Genomic DNA, 20,913 nt, shown 5'->3' with positions numbered 1-20,913 from the left:
TTGAATAATCTCAAATATAACATATATTTTGATTTGTTTAACACTTTTTTTGGTTACTACATGATTCCATATGTGTTATTTCATAGTTTTGATGTCTTCACTATTATTCTACAATGTATAAAATATATATTTTTAATTAAGAAAAACCCTTCAATGAGTAGGTGTGTCCAAACGTTTGACTCCTACTGTATATTTGGGTTATGTGAGTCTCCTATCCAGAGTGGAAGAAGAGAGTAACGTTGATGAAACCATGGTAGATGGATTAAAGAAAGCAGTAAATGCTACTCGCCAACGGGATCCTGACATCCTGACAAAAAGGTGGACTTTGTATCGTTTTTTTTTGCATTGGTTATAAACTGCACTCCAAGACGAAGGAAGAAGAAGAAGGTGGTTGCCATTGGATCAAAGAAAGCCTCATCAACTGAGGGATAGTGAAATGCTACATTTTAAAAGGTGGACTTAGTATTTTTTATTACAGTGGTCATAAACTGTACAGCACAAGTGGAGAATAAGTCTAAGACAATTTGAATCATTGTGAATGCCGCTCAACGTTTTGGGGTCTTTTGTGATTTCACAGCCGAGGCCGTGCAAGAAATCCTGTTAGTGAATGTTCCGTCATCACAGACCTCTGAGCCTGTGTAGGGATGTATTTTGGAGTGGACTGTGATTTGAAGAAGTGGGTTTTCTTAGTTGATGTGTTTAATTTTGTATGATATCGTTTTCCCCCTTTCCTGCAATGTTTCTAATTCAATACCCCGCCCAGCTGGTAGCGGTAATGCACCATTCAAATTGGATGCCAACTCCCTTTATACCCCATCGAAGAAGAAGATCAACGAAGCCTCGTAAAGTTTTCATGCCAGATCCCTTATTCACCGTAGTGACGTCAATTTAGAGCGACACGCAACAATGGTGAGTGAGCAAGCAGATTTCTTTTTGGCTCATGTTTTGATAAGATATTACAAGAATTTACCGGATTTTGTAGCTTAATATTAAAGATGTAGCTTTTAAATGTATACATAAAACACCATTTTATGTATTTGTTACATTTTTTTAAACGCCTTCGTTGTATAAAACCCTCATTATTGTCAGCTACCATAGCTTGCGAGCTGTTAACTCTTACGTTGAATAACGTTACAGCGTTCAGTTTGCCGATAGCTAACTAGCTAGCATGTTGATTCCCCGATCAGGAAATACATAGCGGCAATTACGAATCGCACTTAAATAAACTAAAGCTGGCCAACTTAAAGAAACTAAATATGTCGGCTAGCTAATAAAGTCTAACGTTACCAACAATAAGCCTGATTCAAGGTGCCTCGATTGATTGATTCTACCTCCAGGATATGTAGCTAATGTGTGTATTTATGATTTCAGGGTCAAAGCCAAAGTGGGGGCCATGGACCTGGTGGAGGCAAGAAGGATGACAAGGTGAGCATGACATGGCAACAATCAGAGCCTCTGACAACGCCATCTCTATAGCTACCAGCTGGATCTTTCAGATTTCTGTGTTGACCTGCATTATTCTACTGCCACAAAACATGTCACCATATCATATGCCAACAGGACAAGAAGAAGAAGTATGAGCCTCCCATCCCCACTAGAGTTGGGAAGAGGAAGAAGAAAAGCAAGGGACCAGATGCGGCCAGCAAGCTACCTTTAGGTAGCGTAACTAATGTCCCCTCGCTTAGGGAAATGGTTATCTTTATAAATAACCTATAAACTCAATATCTAGCTTGGTGTTTTACATGTTTTTCTGTATGTCATTCCCAACTCTAGCTTTGTAATTTCTTACTCACTCGCTTGTCAAGAGAAATAATATTCATAATGTATGGCAAGGGTAGGCAACTAGATTCAGCCGCGGGGGCCATAACACATATTTTTATTCGTGGGAATACTTGGGAACAGATTTCCTAAACAGATTTTTTTTTAGGAATTCCTGGTGATGTCAGTCTTTTTAGACCAAAACTAACACCACCACCACCCCAGAAACTTTGGGTGGACAAAAATAATGACTTGTGTGTCGGTTTTGATCCCTGACGTATGCTCTGTGTGTTTCTCCCTGACGTATGCTCTGTGTGTTTCTCCCTGACGTATGCTCTGTGTGTTTCTCCCTGACGTATGCTCTGTGTGTTTCTCCCTGACGTATGCTCTGTGTGTTTCTCCCTGACGTATGCTCTGTGTGTTTCTCCCTGACGTATGCTCTGTGTGTTTCTCCCTGACGTATGCTCTGTGTGTTTCTCCCTGACGTATGCTCTGTGTGTTTCTCCCTGACGTATGCTCTGTGTGTTTCTCCCTGACGTATGCTCTGTGTGTTTCTCCCTGACGTATGCTCTGTGTGTTTCTCCCTGACGTATGCTCTGTGTGTTTCTCCCTGACGTATGCTCTGTGTGTTTCTCCCTGACGTATGCTCTGTGTGTTTCTCCCTGACGTATGCTCTGTGTGTTTCTCCCTGACGTATGCTCTGTGTGTTTCTCCCTGACGTATGCTCTGTGTGTTTCTCCCTGACGTATGCTCTGTGTGTTTCTCCCTGACTTATGCAGTCACCCCTCACACCCACTGCCGTCTGAAGCTGCTGAAGCAGGAGAGGATCAAAGACTACCTGCTGATGGAGGAGGAGTTCATCAGGAACCAGGAGCAGATGAAACCGCTGGAGGAAAAACAGGAGGTACTGACTACAGATATATTTTACTTTATTAGGTACACCATCCTGTTCACGAAAATGGTTAGTTCCTACAGACAGTGAGCCACGTGGCCGTGGCTTGCTAGTTAAAGCAGGCAAACAGGCATCCAGGCATTCAGTTATTGTTTGATTGCACGTTAGAATGGTCAAAATGAGTGACCTAAGTGACTCTTAGCGTGGCGTGATCGTCGGTGCCAGGCGAGTCGTGTTCAGTATCTCCGAAACGGCCTCCTGGGCTTTTTTATCCATGACAGTATCTAGAGTTTAGGAGAGAAAAACATTGCCTGGTCCGACAAATCCTGGTTCCTGTTGATGGCAGAGTCAAGATTTGGCGTAAGCAGGATGAGTCCATGGCCCCATCTTGCCTGGTGTCAACAGTACAGTCTGGTAGCGGTGGTGAAATGGTGTGGGGAATGTTTACCTGGCACACATTAGTTCCCTTGATACCAATTGAGCCACATTTCCATGCAACAAAGAATTCAGGATGTTCGGGGGAGGTAAAGGGGTGTTCGACCCGGTACTAGATGGGTGTACGTAATAAACTGTCCGCTGAGTTTGTAATACCATATTGTATGTATGTATGTATGTATGTATGTATGTATGTATGTATGTATGTATGTATGTATGTATAATACTATATTACTGTAGTTTATCAGATGAAACCACTAAAGGAGAAACGGTACTGATACAGTAAACTCTGTAGGACATTTTACTTAAAAATATATATTTTTTGTAATTTAGCCTACATTCTTATTCAGAGCCACTTAGTTAGTGCATTCATCTTAAGATGGCTGGGTGGGACAACCACGTGTCTGCTAAATTAATTTCCCTTTTCACGGGATAATAATGAATCACTTGATTTAATTGAGAAACATGCCTTAGGCTATGTCAATTCAACTCATAAGTTGTCTTCCATGTATTTCCTGTGTCTGTTCTGCAGGAGGAGAGGTCCAAGGTGGATGACCTGAGGGGAACACCCATGTCTGTGGGGAACCTGGAGGAGATCATTGATGACAACCATGCCATCGTGTCTACGTCAGTAGGGTCAGAGCACTATGTCAGCATCCTCTCCTTCGTAGACAAAGACCTGCTGGAGCCCGGCTGCTCTGTACTACTCAACCACAAGGTACTGACATCTACTCTGTACTACTCAACCACAAGGTACTGACATCTACTCTGTACCACTCAACCACAAGGTACTGACATATCTGCTCTGTACCACTCAACCACAAGGTACTGACATATAAAATCGGCAAAAAAATAAATGTCCCTTTTTCAGGGCCCGGTTCGTAAAAATCCAAGTAACTTCACAGATCTTCATTGTAAAGGGTTTAAACACTGTTTCCACTTGTTCAATGAACCATAAACAATTCATGATCATGCACCTGTGGAACGGTCGTTAAGACACTAACAGACACTGTTGCCGGTGATGTCTGCCTTACAACAGGTCTACAAGCCCTCAGTCCAGCCTTTCTCACACAGTCTGAGCACTGATGGAGGAGGGAGGGATTCCTGGGGTAACTTGGGCACTTGTTGTTGACATCCTGTACCTGTCCCGCAGGTGTGATGTTCAGATGTACCTATCCTGTACAGGTGTTGGTACACGTGGTCTGCCACTGCGAGGACGGTCAGCTGTCCGTCCTGTCTCCCTGTAGCTCTGTCTTAGGCGTCTCGCAGTATGGACATTGCAATTTATTGCCCTGGCCACATCTGCAGTCCTCATGCCTCCTTGCAGCATGCCTAAGGCACGTTCACGCAGATGAGTAGGGACCCTGGGCATCTTCCTTTTGGTGTTTTTCAGACTCGGTAGAAAGGCCTCTTTAGTGTCATAAGTTTTCATAACTGTGACCTTAATTGCCTACTGTCTGTAAGCTATTAGTGTCTTAACGACCGTTCCACAGGTGCATGTTCATTAATTGTTTATGGGTCTTTTTTATTTTATTTTTTATTTTACTAGGCAAGTCAGTTAAGAACAAATTGTTATTTTCAATGACGGCCTAGGAACAGTGGGTTAACTGTTCAGGGGCAGAACGACAGATTTGTACCTTGTCAGCTCGGGGGTTTGAACTTGCAACCGGTTACTAGTCCAACGCTCTAACCACTAGGCTACCCTGACGCCCCATTGAACAAGCATGGGAAACAGTGTTTAAACCCTTTACAATGAAGATCTGTGAAGTTATTTAGATTTTTCCCGGATTATCTTTGAAAGACAGGGTCCTGAAAAAGGGATGTTTCTTTTTTAACTGAGTTGATATCTGCTCTGTACTAAACCACGAAGTAAAGAAAACTGTCTACCCATAGTCAGGAATGTAGCCTCTGAATTTGGCTTTTTGTTGTCGTTAATAGTTTTTACATTAATTAATTGCATTGTAATCCGAGATGTTTTATGTTTTTAATCTTTGACAATATAAGTGTGTTAAGCCAAAGTCCCCATTGTGTGGGGGAAAGTATTTCTGTTATGTGTGAGTGACGTTGATTGACTCTGTTCCATATTTGTTCTCTAGGTCCATGCTGTGATTGGTGTCCTGATGGACGACACTGATCCCCTGGTCACGGTGATGAAGGTGGAGAAGGCCCCTCAGGAGACCTACGCTGACATAGGAGGTCTGGACAGCCAGATCCAGGAGATCAAGGTACAAGACAGCAGCCTTTATAACACAGCTACTATCTGACATAGGAGGTCTGGACAGCCAGCTCCACATGATCAAGGCACAACAGAGGGCATCACCCTACATAACACACTCTATAACACGACATAGACTTTCTAACACTACAAGCTGTAACACAGTAACTACCAGTGGTAATAACCATGTCTTTACCCTGTAACTAACCAGTATAAACAGCTTGAGAGGGGAGGGACATACTATACTCCACATGTGCGTTAACACTACATTTCATGGTGACTGCCATAATAACAGTTGATGTTGTACTGTAGGAGTCCGTGGAGCTGCCTCTCACCCACCCTGAGTACTATGAGGAGATGGGCATCAAGCCTCCTAAAGGAGTCATCCTCTATGGAGCACCTGGCACTGGTGAGTTACATCAATATTTAACCATTCACATTCTTCTACGCTAAGTTGTTTTAGAAAAATGTTCCTGGTTATTCAAGAGGAAATTATTTCCAAAGTTGTTCAAAACTGTTTACACAACAAGAAGCACCAAAACAACATAGATAATCCCTGAGACATGCATAGCAACGAGCAGTATGTACAGGCAAACAGACATCCTATGACGTAATGAACGGTGTGAGCCTGTTTGTGTCTCTCTGCTGATGTCTCTGTTTGCCTCTCTGTGTTAGGTAAGACCCTGCTGGCCAAGGCGGTGGCCAACCAGACGTCAGCTACCTTCCTGCGTGTGGTGGGCTCTGAGCTGATTCAGAAGTACCTGGGGGACGGGCCCAAGCTGGTCAGAGAGCTGTTCAGGGTGGCAGAGGAACACGCACCGTCCATTGTCTTCATCGATGAGATAGACGCTATCGGCACTAAAAGGTACTAAAATACTTCCAGTTGGATCCACTGGTAACACCAGGGCTCCAGAGTTGTGTACATTAGGCACGGTAGTGGAAGGAAACAGACTGAAACGGAGAGGGACTACCTGAACATGTGTTTATTTTCCATTGTAAAACGTTTTAGATCTTCCTCAGTTGTGTGCCCTAATGAACACAACCCAGGACTGTTTCTCTACTCGGACTATCCACTGTGTGTTTCTCTCACACACAGATATGACTCTAACTCTGGAGGAGAACGGGAGATCCAGAGGACTTTGCTGGAGCTTCTCAACCAGCTAGATGGTTTTGACTCTAGAGGAGATGTGAAGGTGATCATGGCCACCAACAGGATAGAGACTCTGGACCCTGCCCTCATCAGGCCTGGTAAGATGCTCTCAGCAGGATCTGAAAAATGGAGCCTATTTTGGACATTTGATATATGAATGGACCAATAGAGCTGTACACTTGGACAGGGATAAAGGTGTATATTGAGGATTGAGATTCTACTATAAAATGAATGCAGATTTAATTTCCTCATTCTGAACTCCAGAGCTTGACCTTTTTATTAGTGAACAACAGATCTCAAAGCTCTTCTACACAACTCAAATCAAAAGCAACAACATTCACATTCACCATTTAAGCAAAGCAACCTTTATCTCCACACACTGTTGAGTCCATCTCAATAAGTATTCTATTCTAGAATCGGAATGAGTAGAACCGAACAGCCATTCTCTTTGTGATGTTCCATGCCCTCCTCACCCCCTGGTTATGTGGTTCTTCCAGGGCGGATTGACAGGAAGATCGAGTTCCCCCTGCCTGATGAGAAGACCAAGCGGAGGATCTTCAACATCCACACCAGCAGGATGACCGTAGCAGACGACGTCACCCTGGACGACCTGATCTTAGCTAAAGATGACCTATCAGGAGCTGACATCAAGGTAATACGGCTGGCCAGGGTTTCCTCCACCACCACCGCTGTGGGCCAGGGGCACTTTTTTTGCAGGATCATTAGTAGTTCTGCGCAGTCTGACTGTAATGTAGTCCATCTCAAACGCACACTATGGCTGTCCAGGGTTCCCACTACCAATACCTACATGAGGTAGGCCCCCCAGTCAAGCACTGTGCATGTCCAAAATGACTGGCCTCTATTGGTTTCAATTGAATGTTGTGTGTTTTTTAGCTCCGAGTGTTGCCTTACAGATGTTTGAAAACCACCTAGGGGAAACAGGACTGTAGAACACATTACCTAGGGGAAACAGGGCTGTAGAACACATTACCTAGGGGAAACAGGACTGTAGAACACATGACCTAGGGGAAACAGGACTGTAGAACACATGACCTAGGGGAAACAGGACTGTAGAACACATTACCTAGGGAAACAGGGCTGTAGAACACATTACCTAGGGAAACAGGGCTGTAGAACACATTACCTAGGGGAAACAGGGCTGTAGAACACATTACCTAGGGGAAACAGGGCTGTAGAACACATTACCTAGGGGAAACAGGGCTTTAGAACACATTACCTAGGGAAACAGGGCTGTAGAAGACATTACCTAGGGAAACAGGGCTGTAGAACACATTACCTAGGGGAAACAGGGCTGTAGAACACATTACCTAGGGGAAACAGGGCTGTAGAACACATTACCTAGGGGAAACAGGGCTGTAGAACACATTACCTAGGGGAAACAGGGCTGTAGAACACATTACCTAGGGGAAACAGGGCTGTAGAACACATTACCTAGGGGAAACAGGGCCGTAGAACACATGACATAGGGGAAACAGGGCCGTAGAACACATGACATAGGGGAAACAGGACTGTAGAACACATGACATAGGGGAAACAGGACTGTAGAACACATGACCTAGGGGAAACAGGGCTGTAGAACACATGACCTAGGGGAAACAGGACTGTAGAACACATGACATAGGGGAAACAGGACTGTAGAACACATGACATAGGGGAAACAGGACCGTAGAACACATGACATAGGGGAAACAGGACTGTAGAACACATGACATAGGGGAAACAGGACTGTAGAACACATGACATAGGGGAAACAGGACTGTAGAACACATGACATAGGGGAAACAGGACTGTAGAACACATTACCTAGGGGAAACAGGGCTGTAGAACACATTACCTAGGGGAAACAGGGCTGTAGAACACATTACCTAGGGGAAACAGGGCTGTAGAACACATTACCTAGGGGAAACAGGGCTGTAGAACACATTACCTAGGGGAAACAGGGCTGTAGAACACATTACCTAGGGGAAACAGGGCTGTAGAACACATTACCTAGGGGAAACAGGGCTGTAGAACACATTACCTAGGGAAACAGGACTGTAGAACACATTACCTAGGGGAAACAGGACTGTAGAACACATTACCTAGGGGAAACAGGACTGTAGAACACATTACCTAGGGGAAACAGGGCTGTAGAACACATTACCTAGGGGAAACAGGGCTGTAGAACACATTACCTAGGGGAAACAGGGCTGTTGAACACATGCCCTAGGGGAAACAGGGCTGTAGAACACATTACCTAGGGGAAACAGGGCTGTAGAACACATTACCTAGGGGAAACAGGGCTGTAGAACACATTACCTAGGGGAAACAGGGCTGTAGAACACATTACCTAGGGGAAACAGGGCTGTAGAACACATTACCTAGGGGAAACAGGGCTGTAGAACACATTACCTAGGGGAAACAGGGCTGTAGAACACATTACCTAGGGGAAACAGGGCTGTAGAACACATTACCTAGGGGAAACAGGGCTGTAGAACACATTACCTAGGGGAAACAGGGCTGTAGAACACATTACCTAGGGAAACAGGGCTGTAGAACACATTACCTAGGGGAAACAGGGCTGTAGAACACATGACCTAGGGGAAACAGGGCTGTAGAACACATTACCTAGGGGAAACAGGGCTGTAGAACACATGACATAGGGGAAACAGGGCTGTAGAACACATTACCTAGGGGAAACAGGGCTGTAGAACACATTACCTAGGGGAAACAGGGCTGTAGAACACATTACCTAGGGGAAACAGGGCTGTAGAACACATTACCTAGGGGAAACAGGGCTGTAGAACACATTACCTAGGGGAAACAGGGCTGTAGAACACATTACCTAGGGGAAACAGGGCTGTAGAACACATTACCTAGGGGAAACAGGGCTGTAGAACACATTACCTAGGGGAAACAGGGCTGTAGAACACATTACCTAGGGGAAACAGGGCTGTAGAACACATGACCTAGGGGAAACAGGGCTGTAGAACACATGACCTAGGGGAAACAGGGCTGTAGAACACATTACCTAGGGGAAACAGGGCTGTAGAACACATTACCTAGGGGAAACAGGGCTGTAGAACACATTAGTGCCTCGATGCACACCAGAGGAGTACGATGTTTGGAACATAAGCTCCCATTGACTTGACTGTGCTGCCCTCTTGTGACAGCTCTTTACTTTTACAGTACAGCTTTTGTTCCTCCCTCATTCCTATGTTCCCACTATATCTATTTTACCATGTTAAATCAGTGATCTGTTTAAAGAAATGGAGACGAGGATACAGTTTGAAACCGTCTGAACAGGGCTCTTTTTCTGTTCCATTTCTATCTGTATTTGAAAGCCATAATCTTCTGAGACTAACCTGTCCTCTCATCCTTCAGGCCATCTGTACTGAGGCTGGCCTCATGGCCCTGAGAGAGCGCAGGATGAAGGTCACCAACGAAGACTTCAAGAAGTCCAAGGAGAATGTGCTGTACAAGAAACAGGAGGGCACACCAGAGGGCCTGTACCTCTAACCTATAACCCCTGACCTGTCCGCAGTGTGAAAGAGAGGAGTCTGGCTGTCTCCTCACAGAACGGAGTTTTGATATATTTTGTTGCATGTTACGTTGGACTCAACACTCCCACTGTCTACCTTTATGTGCTATGATATGACAGACAATAAATACAAGAATGTGAGAGAAGTGTTGTTATTCATTGTCCCATATGATTATATATTCCCCTCCATGTTATCTCACTTTAGTAGAGGTAGTGTTGCGTAGCTAGTGTCTTAACCGTTTGGAGAAGCCTGGAAATCTCGGCTACAGTAGAAGCAGTGTTACTTGGCATACCGTCTGCATCATTCCCACTTGTGGGTCAATTCAATAACTGTGGTTCATTAACTCCAGAAATAATCGTCATATCTTAATTTAAGTTCACAAACTAACGCGTCTTTTTTTTTTGCGGCTGAGCCACTGCAGTTCATTTGATTCATGCAGCAGAAAAGCAACATTGATTTAACTGCTCTTGATGTGGGGCCAAGTGTAACTTGGTACTCAGCACAACGCTTGCTTGAGTGAAAATGCTGCATGCAGCCCTGCCCTCTTTCTCTCTGACATCCCCTTGTTAAATCAGTCACGCAGTTCAAATGCAACACTGGAATGAGACCTTTGGCCTGCAATGGATAATAACAGAATGACTGAGCCACACCAGGCCAGCAGGCAGGGGAGACGGTTGGCCTGCCATGGATATTAACAGAGTGACTGAGCCAGGCCAGCAGGCAGGGGAGATGGTTGGCCTGCCATGGATAATAACAGAGTGACTGAGCTGAGCCACATCAGGCCAGCAGGCAGGGGAGATGGTTGGCCTGCCATGGATATTAACAGAGTGACTGAGCCAGGCCAGCAGGCAGGGGAGATGGTTGGCCTGCCATGGATAATAACAGAGTGACTGAGCTGAGCCACATCAGGCCAGCAGGCAGGGGAGACGGTTGGCCTGCCATGGATAATAACAGAGTGACTGAGCTGAGCCACACCAGGCCAGCAGGCAATAACAGAGTGACTGAGCTGAGCCACACCAGGCCAGCAGGCAATAACAGAGTGACTGAGCTGAGCCATACCAGGCCAGCAGGCAGGGGAGACGGTTGGCCTGCCATGGATATTAACAGAGTGACTGAGCTGAGCCATACCAGGCCAGCAGGCAATAACAGAGTGACTGAGCTGAGCCATACCAGGCCAGCAGGCAGGGGAGACGGTTGGCCTGCCATGGATATTAACAGAGTGACTGAGCTGAGCCACACCAGGCCAGCAGGCAGGGGAGACTGTTGGCCTGCCACGGATAATAGAGTGACTGAGCTGAGCCACACCAGGCCAGCAGGTAGGGGAGATGGTTGGCCTGCCACGGATAATAACAGAGTGACTGAGCTGAGCCACACCAGGCCAGCAGGCAATAACAGAGTGACTGAGCTGAGCCACACCAGGCCAGCAGGCAATAACAGAGTGACTGAGCTGAGCCATACCAGGCCAGCAGGCAGGGGAGACGGTTGGCCTGCCATGGATATTAACAGAGTGACTGAGCTGAGCCATACCAGGCCAGCAGGCAGGGGAGACGATTGGCCTGCCATGGATAATAACAGAGTGACTGAGCTGAGCCATACCAGGCCAGCAGGCAGGGGAGACTGTTGGCCTACCACGGATAATAACAGAGTGACTGAGCTGAGCCACACCAGGCCAGCAGGCAGGGGAGACGGTTGGCCTGCCATGGATAATAACAGAATGACTGAGCTGAGCCATACCAGGCCAGCAGGCAGGGGAGATGGTTGGCCTGCCACGGATAATAACAGAGTGACTGAGCTGAGCCACACCAGGCCAGCAGGCAGGGGAGACGGTTGGCCTGCCATGGATAATAACAGAGTGACTGAGCTGAGCCATACCAGGCCAGCAGGCAGGGGAGACGGTTGGCCTACCACGGATAATAGAGTGACTGAGCTGAGCCACACCAGGCCAGCAGGCAGGGGAGACGGTTGGCCTGCCATGGATAATAACAGAGTGACTGAGCTGAGCCATACCAGGCCAGCAGGCAGGGGAGACGGTTGGCCTGCCACGGATAATAACAGAATGACTGAGCTGAGCCATACCAGGCCAGCAGGCAGGGGAGACGGTTGGCCTGCCATGGATAATAACAGAATGACTGAGCTGAGCCATACCAGGCCAGCAGGCAGGGGAGACGGTTGGCCTGCCACGGATAATAACAGAGTGACTGAGCTGAGCCACACCAGGCCAGCAGGCAGGGGAGACGGTTGGCCTGCCATGGATAATAACAGAGTGACTGAGCTGAGCCATACCAGGCCAGCAGGCAGGGGAGACGGTTGGCCTACCACGGATAATAGAGTGACTGAGCTGAGCCACACCAGGCCAGCAGGCAGGGGAGACGGTTGGCCTGCCATGGATAATAACAGAGTGACTGAGCTGAGCCATACCAGGCCAGCAGGCAGGGGAGACGGTTGGCCTGCCACGGATATTAACAGAGTGACTGAGCTGAGCCATACCAGGCCAGCAGGCAGGGGAGACGATTGGCCTGCCATGGATAATAACAGAGTGACTGAGCTGAGCCATACCAGGCCAGCAGGCAGGGGAGACTGTTGGCCTACCACGGATAATAACAGAGTGACTGAGCTGAGCCACACCAGGCCAGCAGGCAGGGGAGACGGTTGGCCTACCATGGATAATAGAGTGACTGAGCTGAGCCACACCAGGCCAGCAGGCAGGGGAGACGGTTGGTGGTGAATGTGTAGGCCTAGCCTACGTGGTTATAACTACTGGTGTTTCTAAATTTTAAGTTGGCCAGTCAGTGAAGAAATGATTTACAATGACGACCTAACCCAGACGACGCTGGGCCAATGGGAGTCCCATAGGGCGCAGCACAAATCACAGGCGGTTGTGATACAGCCTGGAAACAAACCGGGGTCTGTAGTGACGCCTCTAGTGCCTTAGACCGTGGTGTTAGCCCCCCCCCCAGTTATTACTGTGTAATAAAGCCTATGTAGTGTGAAAGTGTCAAAGGACAAAGGTTAACCATCTTGTTTCCATGCTCTGGACATTTCATATTCAGAATTTTTTATTGATATCAAATGCACAGTGTACCACTGAACTGAGATTTGACGGGTCAACTGACAGAGTGGGAAGTGGACAGGTGGAATCTCTCTCTCTCTCTCTGCAGGGTGGAGTCATTGGCAGATACGGAGGTTGACCTTTCAGTGATGTCTCAGTCAACTGAAGAGGTAAAGATCATGGACACACTGTATCTGAGGACGTCTCTTCAGTCAGGCTGTCATCGACTTCTGTTTCGAAGCTGACTTTTTTTTTTTTTTAAACTTCATTTCAGGCAGACACTTCCTAGGTTATTCAAAGACTAATGTTCTGACAGATTGAATTGATCTGAAATGGATTTCTCTGTGGCCAGAGGGAGAGATCATTCTCATCATCCACCACAAGGTGGCGCGTTTTTATAAAAAAGTACACTGACAGACAGGACATGAGAATTAGGCTGGTCACACTTCTTGGCCAACAAATGTCGCATAAAATCTGACATTTGCCTTCAGAAATTGAACACCATCTGCAGAATAAGCTACTGTAGCCTATGCCAATCCTAAAATAGCCTTCATTGAAAACATTTGATATTTAGCATACTCAACTCACTAGGAAATAGGTAGAATTTACAACATAAGCAACAAACACAACATACGGACTATTATGCAGGCAAAACTTCTCAAATAAAATATAGAGAGCAGTGTTTTCCCCCATTAAAGGCATTTACACCACCGCAACGATGACGCTCCAGTCTTACGTTCTTACATTTATACATGATTTTCTAGTAGGCAGCGTATCATCCAATGGAAAGTCTTGCACCTCCCAGGATAGAATCTCAGCATTGTCTGCCCGGTAGTCCTTTTCGCTGTCACAAAATACTTACATTTCCAAAGCTTTTAGTAAACCACAATGTAATCTCCATATCTAACTAAATGAGCCGATTGGACAAACTATGGGCGTAAATCGTATTGGTTTTAACTTTGTTACATTTATGGGATTTCCATCTAGCGTTACTGGTGCAATGCAGGTCCGACCTAGCCAATACTTGCGGCCAGTACATAATATTGCGGGTCTGCTCTAACCAATCAGACGCAGCGTCACATAACGAAACTGCAAATTATCCAGCGTCAGCCAGGTAGCGACTTTATACACTACGAGTATCCTTCCGCTATAGTAAAATAGTCCAGTGTAGAACTTTTGTATTAGAGAAGAGACCGAAAAGTTTAGTTTGATTTTATGGCCTTTCGAAGTATCATTGATAGTCATAATGTAACTAATGCGAAATGTATTTCTCAATTATTCACCGGCTCACTTGTTGATGTAGTGTGATGAATTATGTCTTTGCGTCAAAATACAGGGTCCTTATTCACGAGGAGGCATTATGTTGCACAGGTTATAGGCCTAATATGTTGTCTTTAAGGCAAGGTTTGTAAAATGACTTGAATGAGACATATAGTTTAGAGTTAGCAAGACCTATAATAGGTGTGGCAGGTAGGAGCATTGGGCCAGTGATCGAAAGTTTGCAGGATCGAATCCTCGAGCTGACAATGTGCAAATCTGTCGCTCTGAAAAAGGCAGTTAACCCACTGTTCCCCGGGCGCCGATGACGTTGATCTTGATTAGGCAGCTATGATTCAGAGGGGTTGGGTTAAATCCCTAATAAAATAATAACACACCAAGGACTGTCTCAAATGACCTTGGTGGCTCTTATAATGTTCTTGGCTGTTCTTGCCGTAGTGTATGGAGAGTTGGTGCGCTATGGCGCAAATCATAATTGAAATGAGGGGATGTGCAGTCTACAATGTGCACAACAGGCCTGCTATAACTACAGAAGACGCAGGGCGGTCCTGTGATTGACACGTCTCCGCCTTGTAGTGGGAGGGACTTAAACACAGTATCTGCAGTTGGAGAAATAAGGAAGTGAGTGAACAGGCTGGGGTATTGTCTAGATGGCCTACAGCTTTTGTCAAATAGACTTCAAAGGTATATTTTATTTTAACTAACCATAGATTTAGATTTTCCTAACTTTAACCTGATCATCCTAACCTGGTACATTAATTATCCTAACCTGCTGCGTAAATTCTAAACCTGCTACGAAAAGTACATTTGAACAAAAGCTGTATCCATTCTAGCCACTACTACATGCTGGGCTCGGGTCGGGTCGCGGAAGGATACATAGTCCCCATTCTAACCACGGCGAATATACACCTCTATCCCGCTAGTGGAAACTCCATCTAAAGAACGAGCACACTCCTAGTCTGCCTCATAGATAATCAGCATAGATCCATCAAACATGGTATGTATTTCGATTCCTTTTTAGATCATTTGTCAATGCATTCAATGCCACGATATAACGGGAAATGAATGGGGCTATTGTTAAAGATTTGAGGAAATCCTCTATTTTGCCACTCATAGATTTACATAATGTTATTTTACCTGGATTTAAATTAGGACCATCAAATGGCGTGCTATTTTGCAGCTATTATGTAACCGTTGCATGGGATATTTAATGTAGCCTCGGTGGTGAGTTGATTAGATTTGGACGGACGTTTTCCGTGGAGCGGGGATTCCGCGATAACTGCGCAATTCTTACGGCATATTAGCTGGCTCGATGGCAATATCGGGGCATGTAGCCAATGATATATACTTCATTGCATGTAGCTAACATGTCCCATGTTGCTGCTGCACAGTGCAGATTGAACGAATTATCCGATTAGATTAATAGCATCGGGATAACTAGCAAGTTATACTAGATGATTACAGCATAGATCTGTAGCTAAAAGTTATTACAATTCAGAGTCTCTGTGTGTAGGCTGGAATGGAGTAGCGCACTACGAATATGGGGGATGCTGCTGATATATGTCATGTGTCTATGATTGATAACCCGTTTTATTAACTGGCGATCGAGTTACATATATCAACTCCTGTATGATATTGATTAAGATTAATCTAATTTTGAGGCAAATTAATCAATTCAGTAGTTCGATAGGTCGATTAGCTGCTTTTGTCGATGTTGCATCATCGTGTCTGGCTGCCTAGAGACGATGATGATGATGATGATAATTGCAACAATCTATCTTTCGCCTCTGATCCGTAACATAAATCCCAACATCTACCTCAAATGGGGGGGAATCAGACAAATTGCAACATTGTATATAGTTTGGCCCACTGGCGTTCTGCAGTACAGTAGTTTGCAGTACAGTAGTTAGAATGTTTCGGATGCTTCTTCACGCTCCGTTTATGTCAATGTAATGCCGACTGATTTGGTTGTCTTTTGCAAATTCTCAATGCAAATGCTATGATGCTTCTCGTTTCATCGAGTCGCCAAAGCTCTTTGGCAGTCACATAGGCAGCCCACTGTACAGTAACCTAGGCAAGAACATCAACAGCTGTTCAGTCCTGGGTCTGTTTGGTATTAATAAATTAATTTAAATGCAGAATACAGTATTTGTTTGTTGTCTTCCTTATCAAATCCGTTTGCAGTTACAAGATTGTTTTATGGGAATTATTATCAGATTAAATCAGCAATGCATTTCAAACTTCACTGTATAACTGTCAAACAGTCCACAATGTTGGAATCGAGCTCATTAAATTCCATATAAAAGCATCTCTCAGCCAAATGTCAGTCCTGATGTAGAAGTGATGCAGCAGGGTGTGTTGAAGCAAGGAAAAGGCCTCTCCCAGTCAGTATATTGATTCTCTGCCCTATGGGTCGTTCACAGCTCTGGGGAAGTCAAGACATATAAACTACATTTTTCTCTGTGGGAACAAATATCCCATATATGGTATTGAACGGCATGCCGTAGGTTTCATGTTGCATACTACGGTAATAATTGGAGTATATAAATGGAGCTTTTGAAAAGTTGAATCTGTGCGTGAACCTCTGTGTAGGCCTACCGTACACTTCAACACAATACAGCTATTGAAGTGCAAACAGTGTGTCTCAATTGAGATGGATGTGTCGTGTAAGTAGTCTGAGTGTAAACGGGCCTATCCTATTCCTGTGTCGTGTAAGTAGTCTGAGTGTAAACGGGCCTATCCTATTCCTGTGTCGTGTAAGTAGTCTGAGTGTAAACGGGCCTATCCTATTCCTGTGTCGTGTAAGTAGTCTTGAGTGTAAACGGGCCTATCCTATTCCTGTGTCGTGTAAGTAGTCTGAGTGTAAACGGGCCTATCCTATTCCTGTGTCGTGTAAGTAGTCTTGAGTGTAAACGGGCCTATCCTATTCCTGTGTCATGTAAGTAGTCTTGAGTGTAAACGGGCCTATCCTATTCCTGTGTCATGTAAGTAGTCTGAGTGTAAACGGGCCTATCCTATTCCTGTGTCGTGTAAGTAGTCTGAGTGTAAACGGGCCTATCCTAGTCCTGTGTCGTGTAAGTAGTCTTGAGTGTAAACGGGCCTATCCTATTCCTGTGTCGTGTAAGTAGTCTGAGTGTAAACGGGCCTATCCTAGTCCTGTGTCGTGTAAGTAGTCTGAGTGTAAACGGGCCTATCCTATTCCTGTGTCGTGTAAGTAGTCTTGAGTGTAAACGGGCCTATCCTAGTCCTGTGTCGTGTAAGTAGTCTGAGTGTAAACGGGCCTATCCTAGTCCTGTGTCGTGTAAGTAGTCTTGAGTGTAAACGGGCCTATCCTAGTCCTGTGTCGTGTAAGTAGTCTTGAGTGTAAACGGGCCTATCCTAGTCCTGTGTCGTGTAAGTAGTCTGAGTGTAAACGGGCCTATCCTAGTCCTGTGTCGTGTAAGTAGTCTGAGTGTAAACGGGCCTATCCTAGTCCTGTGTCGTGTAAGTAGTCTTGAGTGTAAACGGGCCTATCCTATTCCTGTGTCATGTAAGTAGTCTTGAGTGTAAACGGGCCTATCCTAGTCCTGTGTCGTGTAAGTAGTCTTGAGTGTAAACGGGCCTATCCTATTCCTGTGTCGTGTAAGTAGTCTTGAGTGTAAACGGGCCTATCCTATTCCTGTGTCGTGTAAGTAGTCTTGAGTGTAAACGGGCCTATCCTATTCCTGTGTCATGTAAGTAGTCTTGAGTGTAAACGGGCCTATCCTATTCCTGTGTCATGTAAGTAGTCTTGAGTGTAAACGGGCCTATCCTATTCCTGTGTCATGTAAGTAGTCTGAGTGTAAACGGGCCTATCCTATTCTTGTGTCGTGTAAGTAGTCTTGAGTGTAAACGGGCCTATCCTATTCCTGTGTCGTGTAAGTAGTCTTGAGTGTAAACGGGCCTATCCTATTCCTGTGTCGTGTAAGTAGTCTTGAGTGTAAACGGGCCTATCCTATTCCTGTGTCGTGTAAGTAGTCTGAGTGTAAACGGGCCTATCCTATTCCTGTGTCGTGTAAGTAGTCTTGAGTGTAAACGGGCCTATCCTATTCCTGTGTCGTGTAAGTAGTCTGAGTGTAAACGGGCCTATCCTATTCCTGTGTCGTGTAAGTAGTCTTGAGTGTAAACGGGCCTATCCTAGTCCTGTGTCGTGTAAGTAGTCTTGAGTGTAAACGGGCCTATCCTATTCCTGTGTCGTGTAAGTAGTCTTGAGTGTAAACGGGCCTATCCTATTCCTGTGTCGTGTAAGTAGTCTGAGTGTAAACGGGCCTATCCTATTCCTGTGTCGTGTAAGTAGTCTTGAGTGTAAACGGGCCTATCCTATTCCTGTGTCGTGTAAGTAGTCTTGAGTGTAAACGGGCCTATCCTATTCCTGTGTCGTGTAAGTAGTCTTGAGTGTAAACGGGCCTATCCTATTCCTGTGTCGTGTAAGTAGTCTTGAGTGTAAACGGGCCTATCCTATTCCTGTGTCGTGTAAGTAGTCTTGAGTGTAAACGGGCCTATCCTATTCCTGTGTCGTGTAAGTAGTCTGAGTGTAAACGGGCCTATCCTATTCCTGTGTCGTGTAAGTAGTCTGAGTGTAAACGGGCCTATCCTATTCCTGTGTCGTGTAAGTAGTCTGAGTGTAAACGGGCCTATCCTATTCCTGTGTCGTGTAAGTAGTCTGAGTGTAAACGGGCCTATCCTATTCCTGTGTCGTGTAAGTAGTCTGAGTGTAAACGGGCCTATCCTATTCCTGTGTCGTGTAAGTAGTCTGAGTGTAAACGGGCCTATCCTAGTCCTGTGTCGTGTAAGTAGTCTTGAGTGTAAACGGGCCTATCCTATTCCTGTGTCGTGTAAGTAGTCTTGAGTGTAAACGGGCCTATCCTATTCCTGTGTCGTGTAAGTAGTCTTGAGTGTAAACGGGCCTATCCTATTCCTGTGTCATGTAAGTAGTCTTGAGTGTAAACGGGCCTATCCTATTCCTGTGTCATGTAAGTAGTCTGAGTGTAAACGGGCCTATCCTATTCTTGTGTCGTGTAAGTAGTCTTGAGTGTAAACGGGCCTATCCTAGTCCTGTGTCGTGTAAGTAGTCTTGAGTGTAAACGGGCCTATCCTATTCCTGTGTCGTGTAAGTAGTCTTGAGTGTAAACGGGCCTATCCTAGTCCTGTGTCGTGTAAGTAGTCTGAGTGTAAACGGGCCTATCCTAGTCCTGTGTCGTGTAAGTAGTCTGAGTGTAAACGGGCCTATCCTATTCCTGTGTCGTGTAAGTAGTCTGAGTGTAAACGGGCCTATCCTATTCCTGTGTCGTGTAAGTAGTCTTGAGTGTAAACGGGCCTATCCTATTCCTGTGTCGTGTAAGTAGTCTTGAGTGTAAACGGGCCTATCCTATTCCTGTGTCGTGTAAGTAGTCTTGAGTGTAAACGGGCCTATCCTATTCCTGTGTCGTGTAAGTAGTCTGAGTGTAAACGGGCCTATCCTATTCCTGTGTCGTGTAAGTAGTCTTGAGTGTAAACGGGCCTATCCTATTCCTGTGTCGTGTAAGTAGTCTTGAGTGTAAACGGGCCTATCCTATTCCTGTGTCGTGTAAGTAGTCTTGAGTGTAAACGGGCCTATCCTATTCCTGTGTCATGTAAGTAGTCTTGAGTGTAAACGGGCCTATCCTATTCCTGTGTCATGTAAGTAGTCTTGAGTGTAAACGGGCCTATCCTATTCCTGTGTCATGTAAGTAGTCTTGAGTGTAAACGGGCCTATCCTATTCCTGTGTCATGTAAGTAGTCTTGAGTGTAAACGGGCCTATCCTATTCCTGTGTCATGTAAGTAGTCTTGAGTGTAAACGGGCCTATCCTAGTCCTGTGTCGTGTAAGTAGTCTTGAGTGTAAACGGGCCTATCCTATTCCTGTGTCGTGTAAGTAGTCTTGAGTGTAAACGGGCCTATCCTATTCCTGTGTCATGTAAGTAGTCTTGAGTGTAAACGGGCCTATCCTAGTCCTGTGTCGTGTAAGTAGTCTTGAGTGTAAACGGGCCTATCCTATTCCTGTGTCATGTAAGTAGTCTGAGTGTAAACGGGCCTATCCTATTCCTGTGTCATGTAAGTAGTCTGAGTGTAAACGGGCCTATCCTATTCCTGTGTCGTGTAAGTAGTCTGAGTGTAAACGGGCCTATCCTATTCCTGTGTCATGTAAGTAGTCTTGAGTGTAAACGGGCCTATCCTAGTCCTGTGTCGTGTAAGTAGTCTTGAGTGTAAACGGGCCTATCCTAGTCCTGTGTCGTGTAAGTAGTCTTGAGTGTAAACGGGCCTATCCTAGTCCTGTGTCGTGTAAGTAGTCTTGAGTGTAAACGGGCCTATCCTAGTCCTGTGTCGTGTAAGTAGTCTTGAGTGTAAACGGGCCTATCCTAGTCCTGTGTCGTGTAAGTAGTCTTGAGTGTAAACGGGCCTATCCTAGTCCTGTGTCGTGTAAGTAGTCTTGAGTGTAAACGGGCCTATCCTAGTCCTGTTCCCGCCTTGTTTGCTGGTGCACGTGGAGTAACTTAGAGGACATGTGATCCAGTGCATTGAATAATTTATTTGCTTGGCAAATGGTCCCATCCAGGCA

At 45.5% G+C, this 20,913-nt stretch overlaps 2 protein-coding genes and 1 long non-coding RNA gene across 6 annotated transcripts in view; 2 read left to right on the top strand and 1 right to left on the bottom strand.

The window, feature by feature from the left end:
* Positions 1-817: 817 nt before the first annotated feature.
* LOC118375366 (26S proteasome regulatory subunit 4-like) lies at positions 818-10,137 on the top strand. The gene is made up of 11 exons (XM_035761894.2): positions 818-909; positions 1,372-1,425; positions 1,561-1,657; positions 2,538-2,662; positions 3,618-3,803; positions 5,182-5,310; positions 5,613-5,709; positions 5,976-6,165; positions 6,397-6,548; positions 6,948-7,102; positions 9,835-10,137. The coding sequence occupies exons 1-11, from the start codon at positions 907-909 to the stop codon at positions 9,967-9,969; spliced, it is 1,323 nt and encodes a 440-aa protein (XP_035617787.1). The 5' UTR covers positions 818-906; the 3' UTR covers positions 9,970-10,137.
* LOC127931432 (uncharacterized) lies at positions 7,924-9,828 on the bottom strand. Of its 4 annotated transcripts, XR_008141116.1 has the most exons (5): positions 9,451-9,828; positions 9,017-9,078; positions 8,522-8,986; positions 8,151-8,491; positions 7,924-8,026 (listed from the first exon to the last, which is right to left on the bottom strand). It is a non-coding gene; the product is annotated as an uncharacterized LOC127931432 (long non-coding RNA). The 4 variants fall into 4 exon arrangements; XR_008141113.1 differs by having other exon boundaries at positions 8,151-8,460; positions 9,017-9,828; XR_008141114.1 differs by having other exon boundaries at positions 8,151-8,429; positions 9,017-9,828.
* Positions 10,138-14,928: 4,791 nt separating the features above from the next.
* The window catches only part of LOC118375367 (calmodulin-1), a 28,271-nt gene continuing 22,286 nt past the window's right edge, over positions 14,929-20,913 (top strand). Inside the window, exon 1 of the mRNA XM_052524138.1 lies at positions 14,929-15,316. Within this exon, the coding sequence (XP_052380098.1) occupies positions 15,314-15,316 (3 nt within the window). The 5' untranslated portion in view covers positions 14,929-15,313. The remainder of the gene's footprint in view (positions 15,317-20,913) is intronic.

The sequence above is a fragment of the Oncorhynchus keta genome, chromosome 8 (assembly GCF_023373465.1).
Source record: "Oncorhynchus keta strain PuntledgeMale-10-30-2019 chromosome 8, Oket_V2, whole genome shotgun sequence".
Classification (NCBI taxonomy): domain Eukaryota; kingdom Metazoa; phylum Chordata; class Actinopteri; order Salmoniformes; family Salmonidae; genus Oncorhynchus; species Oncorhynchus keta.
The sequence above is the reverse complement of the archived record's forward strand: the minus strand, read 5'-3'. Positions and strand labels throughout refer to the sequence as shown.

Coding starts and splice junctions, on each gene's coding strand:
- LOC118375366 (XM_035761894.2), top strand. Junction 3,804..5,181: donor CTGTACTACTCAACCACAAG/GTACTGACATCT, acceptor TTTGTTCTCTAG/GTCCATGCTGTGATTGGTGT. Junction 7,103..9,834: donor TATCAGGAGCTGACATCAAG/GTAATACGGCTG, acceptor CTCATCCTTCAG/GCCATCTGTACTGAGGCTGG.